Source organism: Castanea sativa, chromosome 3, assembly GCF_040712315.1.
Source record: "Castanea sativa cultivar Marrone di Chiusa Pesio chromosome 3, ASM4071231v1".
Taxonomy (NCBI): Eukaryota; Viridiplantae; Streptophyta; class Magnoliopsida; order Fagales; family Fagaceae; genus Castanea; species Castanea sativa.
Genome location: NC_134015.1, coordinates 25,896,031 through 25,913,969, shown reverse-complemented (window position 1 = coordinate 25,913,969; position 17,939 = coordinate 25,896,031). Strand labels below are relative to the sequence as shown.

Genomic DNA, 17,939 nt, shown 5'->3' with positions numbered 1-17,939 from the left:
TTTTTTTTTTGTGAGGGACCCATCACACAACCAACGCCAAAGGTATAAATGGACGATCAATCATACTAGTGTCAAATTTGTCTACTCTAATGATACCTCAATAGGAAAAGTAAAATCTATAAAATAGCTTAAGTGGTGACCTCCCAGTTCTGTTCAAGTAGCCCCCCATCCAGAGCCTATAGATACCCTATAATTTACCACAAAATCATTGTTTTTTCTCCTTTCCCCTTAATAAGTATAATCAATTTCGCCTCAGATAAGGATGTTGAATATGCTTTAATAAATATAAAAATCTTCTGCTAATGTACGTGTACATTGTGTAGTTTCTTGGGCTACTATATAACTAGTACACATATTTTCAGCCAAAAAAAAAAAATCATTCTACAAGGGAAATACAAAGTGCAACAGCCATGCCCAGTACCAGTGAGGTTATATGGATTGCCGTGCTTTTCAATGTTGTGTTGCTGTTGCTATTCATTTCTGCAAGCACTCCAGCTACTGCAATGTATATAAATCCACCGGCTGTGAATCCCTGCAAAAATGGCATTACTTTTTATCATAACTGCAAAAGTAAACCTTCAATGACCACATTCCTTCACCAATTATTCTCACCTCGATGTAAGATGATTGCCCTGGATCTTTACCCCAGAGCAAAGCCTACAGCAAGAGCAGTAATTAGATTTCTCTTTCAAATCAATCGAGAAACTATTAGAAGGATTTCCCCTACCCTATGAAGACAAACTCACCATTGCAGTTCCTACTAGTGCAACCAGTGCTGATAGGAAGTTGAAAAAGAGAGCTTTGGATACGCTGAAACCAGACCTCACAAGAATACCAAAATCACCAACCTGCATAGTGTGGAGGAACAAAGCACATAGGAAGGCATCCAAACTCATAGATAGCACATAGGAATATAAATTGGCATTAAGTGATCATAGATAGCACATAGGAAGGCATCCAAACTCATAGCCCGACAGTGAGTCTAGAATTGTTACAACATGTTTCTGCTTCATTTGACGCAAATCACGGGACCAAGGTTCTTTATACGCTATTCCCATATACTAAACAACCAGTATGGCCATCATCATTTCTCAAACATCCCAATATCTTCAATTGATCTCTCAACTTTTTCAAAAACCAAAATTCACATTGGATTCGTGGAAGCCTCACCTTTAGTGCATCTCTGCTTTCCCACAAATAGCATCAATTAGATGTCAAAATTGAGGTATGACTAGTATCACCACCAAAAACACTACTTATTCTACAATCTTCAACTCAATAAAAGACACCATTTCTAACCACCATTTCCTCATACTTGCTGCTCATGCGTATCTTATAGTCAAGGGCTAACACAAAAAACATAACCCGATTTTAAGCAAAGGCCATCATCTTTAATACCTTTTCCATCTTATACATCCTCCCATTCTAGAATCACATCTCACAATCTACCCTAAAAGCTATGGGGCCCTCATTCCCGCCTCTTACTGCCACAAGCTCAGTCTCATTTGTCTTAAATGCTATGCTAGGAAGCACTGATACTTCAAACTAGTAGCCATATCCATATTGAACATGTATCCCATAAGAGTACTCTCATATAACATACATATCCCATATCCATATCAGTACTTCCTAATACTTTACCATCCTCTCAAGGGGATCTCATTTTCTATTCTCACTTTACATGAGCTCCTAAATCCTAGAAATTTTCTTCTCTCTCTCTCCCCCCTAGCCTTTGACTCTCTTGTCTCCCCTATATTATGTCAAACTAATACGCATATTTGCTATTGTGCCTTGGGTCCTAAGAAGCCTCCTAACCACCTCAAGGCCTAGCTGCCCATAGATAAAAAACAGGTCAGCCAAAGCATGCCACCCTCTTTCTTGTACACAGAAAGTCTCATGAGTCAACTCTAACCAAATGGCTTCCGACAACCTTGCATGGTATATTTACATGTCTAGATCATGTTGTTGTTCCAAAATACAAAGACCTCAGCCCTTGAAAAAGGCATAACATTATACATGTCAAATAAATAAAAGGGAGAACTTCATCAGAAATAATAATAATAAAACAAAAATAGAAGGGAGAGTTCAAACCTCTTGAGGAAGCTCGTGTGCCAGCAAGAACAGAGTTCTAGACCAACCGCCAACAGATCCATAAAGAAGGAAAGCACTTCCTAGAGCCATCCCATCAGTGAAATTGTGCTGCAATACACAAATTCCTTTCAATAACACAAAGTAAAACTGTATCTTTCAAATCCATAATTTCGTTTCTTTAAAAGAAATAAAAATTAAACATGCTGGAGAACAAATAATAAAGGCACACATACAACACCATCAGAAAAGAGATTGAGATAACCGAACACAAGATTCGTTGGTGATTGAGCAGGTTCCTTCTCTTTTGAATGAGTATCATCCTTCTCTTTTGAATGAGTATCATCAGCGGAGCCATTTGCAGTATCTACATCAACTTCATCTTTTCTAGCACCAGCAGCAGTTCTCTGAGGAAGAAAACATGACAGACAAGGTTCAGTATGCAATGCTACAATTCAATCCAAAAAAAGAAAGATGCAGAAAGAAATTGGTTTAAATTTCTCATTGATTATTAGAATACACGATAGTCAACTGACAAACCGATGTGCCATCCATCTGTATTGTATGACAATATGGCTGGTCAGGCACCCAATGCACGAACAATCATGTCTACCCCTAGCCTTGCCTGACCTTAACTCTGGGCTCAAATTTACACCATTCCAAGCCAGTAGCCCAACCATGAATCAAAGTAGATCTCAATAGTACCTAAAGTTACACATGTTATGCCAAATCCTCACCTTCCGAAGAGATTCATGCCTCAGATCATCTCCATTCAAAGAGTCATTTGACACTTCATCTGACACCTTTCCTTCAGATGACGTCTCCAACGTTTTTCCATCTTTTCCATCAAAAGATTGTGACTGCTTAATGTCAGTAGAATCACTGTCGTCCTTCAATTTCTTACTGCCCTTATGATGATGATGGTGGTGATGACCATGACCCCATGCATGAGCTCCTCCAGAGTTACCTTCGACATACCTCACTAGCTTCTCTACAAGAAGAAAAACTACAATGCCAGCTGCAATAACCAATACATCACAATAAGAATTCAAGGCATTTATTCCCAATCTGCAACACCCCTGATAATAATCAGAATAAGAAACAAAATCAACAAGAACAAAGAAACAGGAAAGTAAAAGAAGAGATCACCGTATAGTAAGTTATATACCTTACTATTCAGCAAAAATTAGATAGCTTGCTTTAATAGGTAAACACAAGTCAAGAACCCGCATGGAATTGAGATACAATAAAATGGACTGAAACTGACATTTAATCATCAATAAGACATTAAATAGCACATAGAATTTTCCTATTTCTCCTTGGTAGTAGACACTTCTCTTTTTTCTTTTCTTATTTTAAAGTAACTTTACAAATAGACATTTCAACAAATATTAAGCAACTAAAAACTTAACACTTTCAATATTCCATAAGACAGAAGTATATAGCATTAATTCAAGATTGATGAAAAACTGGAGCACCTACCTTCTTGCATCAAACCAATCCTTCAACTACAGCCCTTAATCATCAAAATAAACAATTGCCAATGTGAGTGTTTAACATTCAACAGTTTCTCCCCTGGGCAATTCTCTTTGGCAGGTAAAATCCATCAAATGGTCTCAGACAGTATGCAGGAGAGGTAATTTATTATCAAGCATTATAACCATGTGTAAAACTATTTGCATCTTTGTATTCCCAGTCAACCCCCTTCATTTACCTTTAAAGAGCACAGAAAAGCCTCCCCCTAGGTTGGAGCTATGAAAAAAAAAAGTGTTCAATCCAGCCTATTACACTAATTTGCTCATCAATCCCTACAGGCACAAAGTTGTTCATACATTTAAAACAAATTCAAACATATTCATACAGTTATAAACAAGCTGAAACAGGGAGCCACATGGTTGACTTGTTTAATAAGACAAGCATCAAGTATGTTACTACTAACCCAGGATGGAAATTCCAACAGAAAGGTCTTTCAAAGAATGCGAATGTGACGGCTCATGTCCAAAATGACCGTGCTGATCATGCTCTGCATGGGGGTCATGTGAGTGGGAGTGTTCACCACCTGCAAAAAATATGAGTATATTAATTTATGCCTGAAATAACTTTTCCTTCGTTTGGCTTTCAGTCTAAAAACCACCCAATACCAGAAAAGACCAGAAATTATAGAAATTTTTATTAAAATTCCTAAGGCTCAGAGTTTCATATCACAACATTTTTTAGGAGTCAACAAGATAAAACTGAAAACTCTAAAGCTTTCTACGCATATATATATATATATAGAAGAGAGGAGAGACCATGGAACAATTACCTCTAAAATGATGCTAAAAGTACTAACCCCCCCCCCCCCCCCCCTCTTCTCTCTCCCAAACCCAAAAAAGAAAAGAATCGGGATGCATACAAAATTTTAAAATAACCTAAAAGTTTTTTAAAAAGAGCTGCAATAAAACCTAGTACAAATCTTCAATGTCCTATGTCCTAGTTATAACCAACTACATTCAAATTCAGGTACCAAGATAGGATTGGCAACTAAACAAGTGGAGGAATCACAGAGAATAAAAGCAGTGTCTGATTAGACTCATACCAAAAGCATGTGGTAATTGGTGAAGAAAAGCATCTCCTAACATAGCTCCTGCCTGTGAATGGCATAATCAAAATTAACCAAATTATTTGAGATAGCAAAGAAGTAAAGGAGCACTACTTTGATATGTCCATCTCATTCACAGAAACCTTCTATGGTCCCAAAATTTGCAAGAAGCCCACGAGCAACTAGAATAAAAAGTAAATTTTAACCTTTGAAAAAAGCCAAAGAACAAAAAGTAACACATTGATTTTGTTGTTGTTGATGATGATGATGCTAATTAACTATTAAAGATTTCAAGGAAAAAAATATGTGTAACAATTCCAAGTTCTCAAAAGATAAGAAACCATAAATTAATTCAGTACATGTAACATACTCTAAGGAGCTATATTGAGAAAATAAATAATAAATCAATGTTGCAATTTATACAACCAATAAAAGTTTCTTATATGGTGATGAACATAAATAAAAATTCAAAGCAATTAAGATCCCCTAAGAATTAAAAATTTTCAGTACATTCAATGCATTAAGACATGTAGTCAACAGTCAGTTCATTAATAGAAGATCAAAGAAAAATGTAGGATGTAGGCCATTAATTGATTCGCACTAAAGTATTGTTTTATGAATTAACTGTATATTATTCTTCACCCATTTTATTTTGTAAATAGATAATTGCAACTAGTTCCAATTTCTTGAACCTTTAAAATTATCATTCACCAAAATTCACTTTGTTCCAATTTCTGCTACAATATTCCATAAGCTAAATCATTAATCATAGCTTGATTAAAGAATGCATACATGGCAACTAGTCAATAAAAGTTTTTGGTCCAAAGAAAGAAAGAGCAAGATTTAGGAACACTACTTAGGTGCTTTTCTTTAAGTTCCCCTTTTAAGATTCTGCCATGTGGATTTTTTCTCATGGATAGAGGTGTATATTTTAGTTAAGTAGCCACATAGTTGAATCTTAAGAGAGAAACCTAAGGAACAGCACCTAAGGTACTGTACCTAAGTTTTGTCTCCAAAGAAAATATCTATAATCATTGTTTAGGTCATCTGATTAATTTTTTTGTCAGGCTTAAATTTCTTGCAGACAAGAACCTAATTTGTGTGTAGCTTCCTTATATTATCAAAGAAAGTACAGCAACTCACATGCAATAATCTTGAGAACTCAAAAATATGAGAACCTGTCGGCAACTGGAATGGCACCTATGCCGAGGAAGTATGCATACAAATTTCAACTTTCATGAAGTTCTGTATTGCTGACATTCTTGACAGTCATATCAGCCAGTCTAAGATCACATAAAAGGGAAGAATGAACTCATCACCACTCGAAACACTGACATTTAACTAAAACTGGTATCATGTTTGATGTGTAGCAAATAAGAAGTCACAAACCAAAGAGCACAGCATATTCATTTATTTGATAAGCCTACTTCACGCATGAAAGTTATAAAAGTCAAATCAATTTACAATTCCAAATTGCCATTAAAAAGCATTAGAGACAACAGCTACAGATAAGCAGTAGCATTAGAATTAAAACAGGAGATACATATGCATTAGTATTCAACAGATGTACCATTTCACAATCAAAAGAATCAATTAAGATTTAAAAACTAAATAAACAGGCTTCAAGAAACTAACCCCAAATAAAGCCAATGAATCAACAACCACCTTGGATGGTTTCCCTTGTACTGCAACACCCAAAGAATTCAGTCACTGTTCATAGGGATATGCATCATGAATTTCAGAAAAAAAAAAAAAAAAAAAAAACCACTAAGTACATACTGACAATAATGTTACTTACCAAATATCAACGGCAGGATAATCAGGCATATAAGAGAAGCCATGCTCACCAAAAGAGAGCAGCCCAATGCACTTACCCAAAGACCTTTCAGAAAAGAAAAATAAAAATAAAAAGTAAATAAATACTTAACTCCCACTTTTCCCTCAAATGGGGATCACTTTAACAGCAGACAAACTTTGAGAAGATTTTCCTTTTTGAAATGTAAAGAGTGATCAGAAGGGAGAGGTGAAAATTGCATGGTTAATTTAAGTGCTACAAACTAGATCACATAAGAGAGTTCACACAGATTGAAGATATGGTTATTTACCCAAAATCTACTACATGAAAAAGGGTTGAATTTACAGCTTGGTGCCAGTAGTATTAATTTGCTTGCTAATTATTAAACCCTTCTACCAAAATTTTGTCTTCCATAGGGACTCTATAAGATTAACTTGCAAAAGGGCTACAATTAATTATCATGACATTGATTACATACATTTTGGCATTCACGGAATTTATAAATTCACTGGCAAACACTTTTCACATCATCCTTCATTAAAGCAAATAGGGCGGCCTGACTAACAAAAGGAAGGAGCGTAAGCACGAGCATCGTACATGAAACTTACTTGTTAATAAGAGGCAAGTGCAATCTTTCGTCTTTGTCTAAGACAATTACGGCTTATCATGAAAACCAATGACAAGGTGACAAAAGTATCCCACATGATTTTGTTGGCCTATCTTAGGCTTAATAACACATGTTTCCACCAAAAATGAATGGTACCAAGCTTAATACCTACCTATGAGCAGAATGCCCTAAAGCTTAACACCGAAATAGATCACGAACAGGATCAAAAACACTTGAATTCAAGCTAAATTTTTCTTTACTTTTATCAAAGATTCGATTGCATTGAAAAATATACCTAAATTTTCAATTTTATATAATAAGATCTGATTCCTCCTTAAATTACTGCTTCACACTCACTTAAAACATTTATTGAGTAAAAAACAAAAAATCAGTTACTTTCGTTTCCATACATTTTCTCAGCAACCAAACACACATTTCACACCAAAAAAAAAACAATCAATCAAAATTGAAAATTCAAAGAATTGAAGTAGAAAAGTACCTAAGCCAGAGAGGTCCGAAGCGGGAAAACGGTCGAGAATATGATCGTGTTCGAAGCCGAACCCATACAATCTCATATCCTCCTCCTCAGCCAACTCCTCCGGAAGCAGCTTAGACGCCAAACGCTCCTCTTCATGATGGTGATGATGATGGTGGTCGTGATGGTGGCCATGATCGCAGTGGTGAGCATGGGATTCGTGTCCGAAGCTCAGATCCAAACAGCACAGCGCAACAACCAAAGCAGTTACCAACACAGCGCCGCCGATCTGTCTCGGAAGCAACGCCATTTTTTTTTTTTCTTCTTCTTCCAAAAACAGGCGAGTTTTTTTTTTTTTTTTTTTTTTTGGAGGGGGAGGGGGCAAGTAAGGGCGTGTTTGGATGGAGTGAAATTAAGGAGATTTAGGTGTTGCGTCGTTTGCAGGTGCCTTCAATAGTGATGAAGCAAACAATGACTAAGAAGAGAACGATAATCCCGATTATGATACCGAACGTTATCACATCCATTTATTATAACTACTTTTGCTTTAATTTTGTTTTCCGTTTTTTTTTTCTTTTTTTTTTATTTTTTTTTTTAGTGACTCACACTCACTTTGGGAATCGGGAAATTGGTAAAAGAGGGGGGTGTCTCTGAAACGAAACGAATCCAAAAGGTTTTATCTGAGGAAGCGGTGGAGCAGAATTAGGACACAGTCTGCTGCTTGCTACTGTCGTTGTTCACATCGTATTATGTTTACTTTACTTTACTTTTCTAATCATTATCCAATATCCACTGCTTCAGTACTCTTGTAGCCAACTAACTGGGGGGCCACACGAAGGACTATCAATAATGTCATGGATACAACTTCTTTCTAAAGCTAATAAAATTGAATCCGAACCCGATAACTCACTCTTAGGGAAAACAGGTCAACCCATACTCAACTTGTATGGGGTTGGATTGAGTCAACCCGTAACTTGGTTAATTTGATCTCGTAACCAAACTGACCCAAGTGACCTGCAACCCAATTTTGGGACATGAACTTGACCCAAACCCAAACTATTTGCGAACTCTAGCTTTTTTCCAACAAAATTTATTATTGTTGAAGCGATTGAATGTGAGTGATTGAGAAAAGAGTAGTGAGTTTGTAAGCGGCAATTATGTCCATGTCCATCACTCATAGTCTAAACTTAAGCTTTAGCTTGGCTTTTTCCCTAAATAAATGAACATATATAAGTTTTTCCCTATAGTTAGTTTATTTACTGCCTCTGGCAAGGAGGTGCTATTTATTGGTTTTTTTTTTTTTTTTTCAACTTAGAATCCAAAATTTGCCTAGACAAGCCAAGAGCCTTGTAATTGGCACCTCTTGATGTTGTTTTCAACATAAGCATTCTGGGTTCAAATACTACCCTTTTTTTGTAACTACCAAACTATATATGCTTGTGTTTAATAATAAGTATCAAATGCAGACCTCTCTGCCAATGGATCGGCCACTCACATCCTGTATCAGCCGCTACTAGGTTAAGACCAACCATTTCACAGCCCATACATAGCCAATTCAACCACCCAACCCCCAACATACCTAACGACAATCACCTCACCCCACTGCATGCCCAACAACCAACGCACGTTTTGGTTCATCTCAATATTTCTTACTAGAAATTGATTGCGCTTCATACAAAACAATTTCCAACCATTGAATTGAGGCAACCAGCTGTAGGGTAAATTCTACAGCGGAAGATTAAAAATAAATAAATAAATAGTACAGATGGCAGACACCCACTTCATCACAGAAATTTCTAAAAGATGCATCTCCAAAGAAAAGAAATCAAGGTGGTTCCTACATAAAATGGTAAACATCACACTGAAATACATATCTATACACGAATAAGCAAAACACAAGCAAAATCCACGAAGTACATGTAGGTCAGTGCTGCTACTATAAAAACTCCCACATCAGTGCTCCCTATTTTTGGTCAATATGACTTCCAAGTTAACAAAGTAAATTCCCAAACAACTATCTAAAGGTGTCACCACTCGTTCCAGAAGCCAATGTTTCTTCCAAGCAGATGACATCCAAATTCAAATCCTCAATTGTCAGTTACTATAGCCAAGAACTTCTAACAAATCACAAGCATACACTAGTATACAATCCCTTTCGTATTCACAAGGTATCCGCTGGCTCTAACTGAGTGTACAGTCGTCAAACGTGTAGAAGGTAGCCTGTCCTGCACAAATATTATTATCAAATATCAAATCCCAATAACCATGGTGGTGTTTATTCGGTTAAACCCAGATTTTATATTTTGAACACCACTAAAATGAAGTTTTATTGCATGCTTGTGTGTTGTGTACATGCGTCCTACTGTATGATATAGTAGGTTCCACTGCAACAGATGAAAAGCACAGCAACAAAGCAGCACAAACAACAAGAAGGTCAAGAATAGGCAAAACATAGTAACATACCAATTTCCAGTTTTTCAATTCAACCGAGGAGACCCAGACTCGGAGCCACAAACAGATGCATAAGTCGACATTGTGTCTTCTTTTGATATTGCCACAAAGTTCAGCGGAGTGGTAGACAACCTTCTCGTTTCTCTGAAATATCCATTTTGGCGCCCAGAGTAGGATCTAGGGGTAAGGAGCTCCGGAGTTGCACTGCCAACTGAGTTACGACGAGGTGTGGGAGGCATGGATCCATTTCCATTTGCACGATAGCCATTTGGCTTCCTAAAACTGTTACTTTTTCTTGGACTAGGTTTTGACCCATACATAGATTCCTTCTCAGTGAGAAGCAGATCTTGAAGCTTCTTTTGGTCCTAATATGCAAAAATCAAGAGGTCTACTATATCATCTACAAGAGCTTGCAAAGACTCAATACAGGACCATATCAAAACATACAATAATTCAATAAATGGAATTAAGCCATCTCAAATCATTAACGAAAATCTAGTTCATTTATATCATTAGAAATGGCACTATATTCCAATTAAAAGGAAATGATACACATCATCTCAATACTTGTAATTAACTTGACCAGGAATTTATGAAACACAACAGATTTCACAATGATGCATATGAATAAATGCAAGCTGAATTACCCTGAATTTCTTCTTCTCCTCTTCTTTCTGTTGTCTGGTTACTTTGTACTCCTCCAATACCAATACCAACCGTGCCTGCAAATAATTAAAAATTTAGAGAATAAAGCTACAAAGAAAGCACATCTAAGAAAGCTCATATAGCTTAAGGAGCTCACCCCATCATAGAGAAATAGCTTCTTATTTTCATATTCCCAGGCTAGTGTTTTTTTTATCAGATTGTCAACAATTGCTGGAAAGAGTACCTGGTTAGCTCCAAAATACAGTGCAACCACAGGAAAGGGGTAGTATCAATAAGAAAGCAATACCTGGAATTTTGCTTATAGTCACTCGAGCTCTTTCTGCACGTTTAAGATTAATGTGAGCTCCCCTCCCTGCATTGTATCGGTTATCATCCTGTAATTTAACAGAATGTTCTACATGAAGAGTTATCCTTCCAAGATATTCCAATGGTAACTATTGCTTGTGGTAACTATTGCTTGCAGATCAAATTAGAGCCCAATTTGGGTCAGATATAAACTTAAGAAGCTATATTGAACCCAAAAAAAAAAAAAAAAAGGATCCGTGTAATATGAAGAAGAATAAGACAAAAATGATGAGGAAGAGAAAGAAATCAACCAAAATCCTAATCTTAGCCCCTTGTGCTATCAGCACAATGAAACACTAAAACAACAAAGTTTCCAGCTTACTTGATTATAGTCCTCAAGCCAATTTTCCTCTTCACAGGCAGAAAGCCATCGGTCTATCCTATCCATTATTTCTTTTCGGCTCACAGCTTCCTCTTTTACTTTGACTATCTCTGCTTCAATATTCGCCAGAAGTTCAGAAGGATCCACAAGACCTGCACAAAGACAGCAAGGTTCACATAGTACTATTGTTTGCCAAAAAAATTAAGAGAATGTGTATATTTATGTAAGCATGCATGACTAGCATTATAGGGTGCATATTGGCTATATTAACTCTCAGTATGTGGGCCCCCACAGCCATGTGGGACCCACACAATGAGAGGTAGGGTTCATATATCCAATGCATGAGATACTTCTCGGAAACAAAATATATTACCAGAATCTATCAGTGCACTGGATTTCTCAGCTGCTGTACTTGTATCAGGTTCTATATGAGTCATTCTACATATTTCCTCCAATTCTGACCTCTTCTTCATAACAAGTTCCTTCATTCTGCTTGCCTTCAATTTAGTGAGCCTCTCCACTTCTGCTGATGCCTACAAGAGACAATGAGATAACTAGTAGTTGAGGATCCATATTTCAAGAATTAACAAATTAAAGAAAATAAAATTAAGGCTGCTCTTAAGACCTGTTCAATTATCTCTGTTGAAAGAACACCAGGCTCTGTCATTTCAGTCTCTGACAATTTAAGAATGGAAGTAATCATTGAAAAACGATTCTTCTCTTCCTTCGGTGAGTCCATCAAATTCCAAAGTTCAAATAGCGATGCCACAATATCTTTTACCTGCATCCGGGAGCACGTTTTTTAAATTTAAATAGTAAAAGAAAATTTTAATAGACAATGATTTGGTTGTCCAAATTACCTTCATGATTCGAGCTTTTCTTTCTAGTTTCAACTTGACAATGGCCTGTTCCAGACCTTCCAATGTGCTATTGCTGATATTTGTCGACTGTTCCATGCTTGTCCCTTGCAAGCTTGGATGCACATCACTCACAGTCTGCCCAAAATCCAAGCCAAGCAGACCACAAAGAGAATGCACCTCATTCACATATTCCAAAACCTTATGAAGCCGGTCAGACTGCAAAAGGCCATAAGTATGCTCACAAATTATCAAATTGTGATTGAGAGGAAGGAAAAGTTTATTTGCATCAGCCCAAAACATGAAAATATTAAACATGTATAAAAGTTTCTTTATTGTCTTGAAAAATTCCCATCTAAGAAGCAAACCCATTTATGAGCCTATGCCATGCATGGGTCATGAGGCAATACAGCAAATTTAAACTTCTCTAAATTCCACCCAATAATATCTAATTAAACACTGAACTTGATAAATTAATTAAGATGGTTCATGAGAAGTTGTAACATATCACAAGCAAGCAGCCAGAAAAAATTTCAAAATCCATTTCATATCATTACATGGATACCTTCTCCTTTTGAAGAGTGCGAAGATGTGTTTGATAGTCAGTGAGCTTTCTTAACGACAAGTCCAGTTCATCCAGTGTTAATGAACCAATCATGGCATTGTTGACATGGCTGTATCCAGAAATCTCTCCACTGATCTTTTCAATTTGTGCATTTATATCTGCAAATTGCTTCATTCGTTCCTCTTTCTTCATTTTCAGATCATCCACCAGTGGTGTGACAGAAGCAAGTTTATCCTTCAATGATGCTGATCTCTTCTCTGTCTGAATCTGTATATTCACCGTGAGATTCAGATCAGCAAGTGCATAATATGAAGACATACTGTACAGTCAAATTTATTGATGACAATCCATGATGAGTAATTCCAATATGCACCAAAATTTTGCAAGATATATGGACAAATAATTAAACCAATAAGTGAACATTCAGAAAAATGGATTGATTACTTAGAAAGCAGAGCTTCGCACACAACTCATTTTATGATGACAAACATACATATTCTTGACATACAAAATAACACAACTTTCACAATATAAGAGCAATAGCCATAAGTAATGTCATTTGCAACACTGCAATCTGCACAAAATATATACAAGCAGAAGATTCATCAAAGGCACAGAACAAGTTGCAAGCTATATACGCTGGGGATGTATCATAGACCAATTTTTGGAAAGTTACACAACATACAATTAGCATTTGTAACTGTACACAAAATGACATCATCCCATTGGAAAATGCAATTTTATTTTTGAACATTTTGGGCTTTAATTTTTTTTTTCTTTTCTTTTTTTTTGGTTCTTTTATGTGTGGAAGTAAAAACATAAGCACTCAGTAAAAAACTTCTGAGCTTTTCGCCTTGCTGTCAACTGCTTTAGATAATATTGTTGAACAAAGGTCAATCCATAATCAACAATTTAATTAGTCATTTGCAATTGTTTCAGTTATGCAGTCGCCTTCAAGTTTCTAGGACATGAAGCATGGCTATTAACCAACCAGGATAAATCAATGCATTAAGTTAACCTAGTGGCAGTAACTCATTTCATTACCAAACATCTTGAGGCATGGGTTGTGACACAAAATTTAAGCTCCATTTAACAGCATGAATAACTGGGAGTAAAAGGAATTAAAAGGTAATGTTTCTGAAAACAGACAAGGGCTAAACTGAATGACGGTGAATAAGAAAGAAAAACTACAGTAGTGCATATCAGGTCAATACCCTTTACATGTCATTCAATGACCAAATCACCAAATATCACTTTCTGAGCATGGTTTCTTGCATCACCCTCACAAGTGGGGGTGGGGAAATTTGAACCCAGCTTCTCCCCAAAGGAAATCAGGCAATGCATTAAGCTACAAGACTCTTGGCATTCTTTCTCTATGTATGAGCTAGTGATGCGTGCACAATTAACTTAAGATCACTCACAACCATGGTCGTTAACAATTTAACAAAAATGGGAATCATGTAATGTTATTCATATAAGTGGAATTACAGAATTTCACTCAAAAAAAAAATATATATATATATATATAATAATTTTTATCACCCTCAGAAAAGACTCGTAAAATGTAGCAAGTGCTACACAACTAGCTTCAGGAAAAATTTAGCTTCAGTTATTACAACATTTTCAAATTCATAGTAAAGATCTAGCTCTAATCCCAAAATCATCTTGTAAGTCCACATATTTTGATCAACTCAAGGTGAAAAATGGGGTTGCTTTCTCATAAAAATTGGGATAAATTTGAGCCAAAAGATTTAAACCTATTTACTACTACCCTCAATACACCAACAGCTCGTTGATTATTCCTGCTGCATGTATATGTCACACATACACTAAAAAAGCTTTTAAATTAAACTCAACCGTGTTGCCCTGTCATCACTAATACTTTCATAAATCTTGAAAATGGAAAAAGGTTAACTAAATGTTGTAAAATTGATACATCCAGTCCTTTGAAATTTAGAAATCTGATAGTCAAGTAGTCAACAGACATATAAGGAAAGTAATGCATTTTCAATCAAAAAAGACACAATCACATATCTTTATCACAATTATGATTTGAAAACCTCATTAAGAGCATTACGATCACAAGACAAACAGTCTGGCAGCATCAGAGATACCCTAAACAAGGGGATCGGGACTTCACTTATCAGTAAGAACACTGAAACGATACAAGTTGAAAAGAGGTAGAAAACATTCAGAACTTAACATGTCTGGTATCTTGTAAGGTTACACATGGGGTAGGTTTTGAACCAACTACCTCACCCTCCACCTTGAACAAACGAAAAATGCATCATTTAAGCTAAAACGTATTGACTCTGATTTATTTATACTTTCAGAGCCGAAAAAGGGCAGGCTATTGCAAACAGAAAAAAAAGCATATTCAGGATAATGCATGAAGGAAACATGATATACATACCGGTGAGTTAAGATTTAGTTCCCCAAGAGCAGCCATGAGAGTGGCAAGTTCAGCTTCTTTGGCTGCAACAGACTGATGGAGGCGTGCCTTGGCATTGGCAGCCTCCTCAACCTTTCTCCGGTAGACTTCTAAGCATTCTCTCTCCAATTCCAACAGCATGCGATCTTTGTCTGCTTCACTCTCACCAATGTCATTCCATAATTGCTGCTCTCATAACAATAGCAAAATCAATTAAGGAATTTTGATATGTGGACACTTTTCCTTCTCATTCAAATGAGCTAAAATTGACAAGAAACCAATCAACCTTAACGAAAATTTTAAATAATCATCTACTCCCTTTCAAATGAACTAAATCAAAATTTACTCAAAAGTTGAACAGAAGAAAAGCTGGGACAGGGAAACAATATATTTGTTGAAATTAAGGTGAACTGGAATTACAATTTTATTCAACTCACTTAAAACCTCAATGCCTATTCTACCTCCCTAACTACTTTAAATTTTTAATCAAAGTTGAAAGAAAGTAAAAGTGGGAAAGGAAAACAGTTCTTAAAATATAAATAAAGAAAGAAGAGAAAATAAGGAAGAGCATAAAAAATCATATGTGGAAACAGAAAATTTGTAACAGAAGTAATTTGTAAAACCCAGAAAAGAAATTCCATTTATGCACCATTCCACAAAGCTCATCAAAACGGAAATAATAAAACAGTCAAATTGTTAAAAAGGGAGAAATCCATCAAAATCCACATGATTTTACTTTGAAATTTTTTGTAGAATTCAAGAAAATGAAGAAGCTCTGTTGAATAACAAACCCACTTAAAAGCATTAAATAACTGTTACATAAAACCCCATATGATCAATTTTTGTCAACAATAATTACATACCCACCAAAGCCTTTAATTCAAAAGTAGAAACAAAAGCCCTCATTCCCTGTAAAATAAGGCACAGAGAACCTAGCTCACAGCTCCACTAGAGTCTAGACCCATTATGAGACACTCAAAAAAGAAAGCTTTCATTTTAAAAACAGCAACAAAGCAAACCCCATCATTGCAAAGTGAATTTGCAACAAGAAGAAGAAGAAGAAGAAACACACAACTCTTCTTTATCTACCCAAAAAAAAAAAACCAGCCTTTCAGAACAACCAGAAACTAACAAAACACAAAGTTAGAACCTTCCTTTTATTATGATAAAACCCAACAAGAACAAAAAAAGAAGAGAGAAATGAGAAAAGAAGAGAAAAGAGGACCTGAAGCTCTCTGAGCAAAGCATTGCAACTAGTGCTTGTACGAACACTGATGGTAGGGCTCCCAATCGCCAGCATTTTTTCACTCTCTCTCTCTCTCTCTCCAACTAGAAAAATGCAAGAAAGAAAGAAAACCCAGAAAGCTCTTTGCTTTTTTGAGTGACCCTTTACTTTAGTATACAACACCGACAAATGCAAGAAACTCTCAACTCTCAACACCAACCACCACCACAGCTTCCCAGAAACCTCAAAGAGAAAGCAAAGCTAGCCTTAAAAAAACAAAGCAAGAAAGTAAAGTAAAGTATAGATATGGGGTTGTTGTTTTAATTATAGGGAAGTCAAAAAGAGACCAAGAAACCAGCAGCACACATTTCTTGTCTCCATTGCTCCAAACAACCTTTGCTACTTCCCTCAGATCTGAAACACTCTCTGAATAAATTCTCTCTTCATTTCAACTCCAAGCCCCCACCCTTTTTTTTTGAAGAAGCAAAATGGGATCTGTGACTGTAAGAACAAAACGGAACGGAAATGAGCGAATGAGAAAGAGAAAGACTTTTCTTTTTCTTTTTTTGAGTTAAAAGAAAAGATTCTTAGTGGAAGAAAACCATCATCATTGCCATTATTTCTATTATATATACATAGAATAGTAGTTATATAATATATTCATAAAGCTATAAAAAAAAAAATTAGGACAATGGGTTTTTGTTTTTGTTTTTTGTTTTCAAGTTGAAATGTTAAAAAGAGAAGAGAGAAAATGGATCTGTGTAATGTGCACATTAGCCAATGATTTCTTTTTTTATTTCTATATTCTATAAGGTATACATTGTAAGTAGTACAGAGAAAAAAAAACAAAAACAAAAAACACAGTAAACTAAAAGGGTGCAGAGGATGATAAGAAGTGTTTCCAACTTGTTTCCATTGCGCGTGGAAGATACGGACCAATCATTTGTGATGTTTGATGCACTGTGTAACTGTTGGCGAGTGAAGTATTATATATTGTATTGTGGCCAAAACGAAGAGACTCCACTCCACTCCACTGTATAAGTGGTGTAGCTGTATGATGTTGAAGTTTGGTTTTAGTTACAACTTCCTGTTGTTGTCGTTGATGTTGGTATACTTGAATTGTACTCCACTCTCAGTTACCATCTTTATTAGATATTAAATATATAAATTCTCCAATTTTTATATATTTAAATACTATATATGTGTAAATTCTCCTCATTTATAGTTTTATTTATTATTATTTTTGGTTAAAAGTTTTATTTATTATTACAGATTCAGATTCTTTACTTTGATTATTCTTTGCACTTTTCTTTTTCCCTTTATTTTTTCTCTTTTAATGGATGAAAAGGTTAAAGACATTAACCTCCTGATAGTTAAAAAAATCAGATCAATTTTTTTATCCGAATGAAGGATAGATGATTAGATGGTAAAAAGAGAAGGGGCAGAAGAAATTTATTTAAATATTTTAAAAATTAAATAAAAGGGGGAACAAATATCCTTCTCTTTTTTTACCTTTTGTTTGGATGTTTTG

The 17,939-nt window shown here is 35.7% G+C and overlaps 2 protein-coding genes across 3 annotated transcripts; both read right to left on the bottom strand.

The window, feature by feature from the left end:
* Window positions 1-245: 245 nt before the first annotated feature.
* LOC142628078 (IAA-alanine resistance protein 1) lies at window positions 246-8,311 on the bottom strand. The gene is made up of 11 exons (XM_075802043.1): window positions 7,571-8,311; window positions 6,468-6,551; window positions 6,305-6,354; window positions 4,667-4,718; window positions 4,028-4,147; window positions 2,826-3,106; window positions 2,325-2,495; window positions 2,092-2,199; window positions 747-848; window positions 613-657; window positions 246-532 (listed from the first exon to the last, which is right to left on the bottom strand). Exons 1-11 carry the CDS (start codon window positions 7,854-7,856, stop codon window positions 377-379), a joined length of 1,455 nt encoding a protein of 484 aa, XP_075658158.1. The 5' UTR covers window positions 7,857-8,311; the 3' UTR covers window positions 246-376.
* A 1,019-nt stretch (window positions 8,312-9,330) lies between these two features.
* LOC142628112 (65-kDa microtubule-associated protein 6) lies at window positions 9,331-17,166 on the bottom strand. 2 transcript variants are annotated; one of them, XM_075802103.1, is made up of 12 exons: window positions 16,409-17,166; window positions 15,166-15,369; window positions 12,753-13,019; window positions 12,191-12,406; window positions 11,956-12,111; window positions 11,704-11,863; window positions 11,331-11,482; window positions 10,950-11,037; window positions 10,800-10,873; window positions 10,645-10,719; window positions 10,010-10,362; window positions 9,331-9,771 (listed from the first exon to the last, which is right to left on the bottom strand). In XM_075802103.1, exons 1-11 carry the CDS (start codon window positions 16,481-16,483, stop codon window positions 10,024-10,026), a joined length of 1,806 nt encoding a protein of 601 aa, XP_075658218.1. In that variant the 5' UTR covers window positions 16,484-17,166; the 3' UTR covers window positions 9,331-9,771; window positions 10,010-10,023. The 2 variants fall into 2 exon arrangements, with proteins under 2 accessions (XP_075658218.1, XP_075658220.1); XM_075802105.1 differs by having other exon boundaries at window positions 9,331-9,766.
* Window positions 17,167-17,939: the final 773 nt, after the last annotated feature.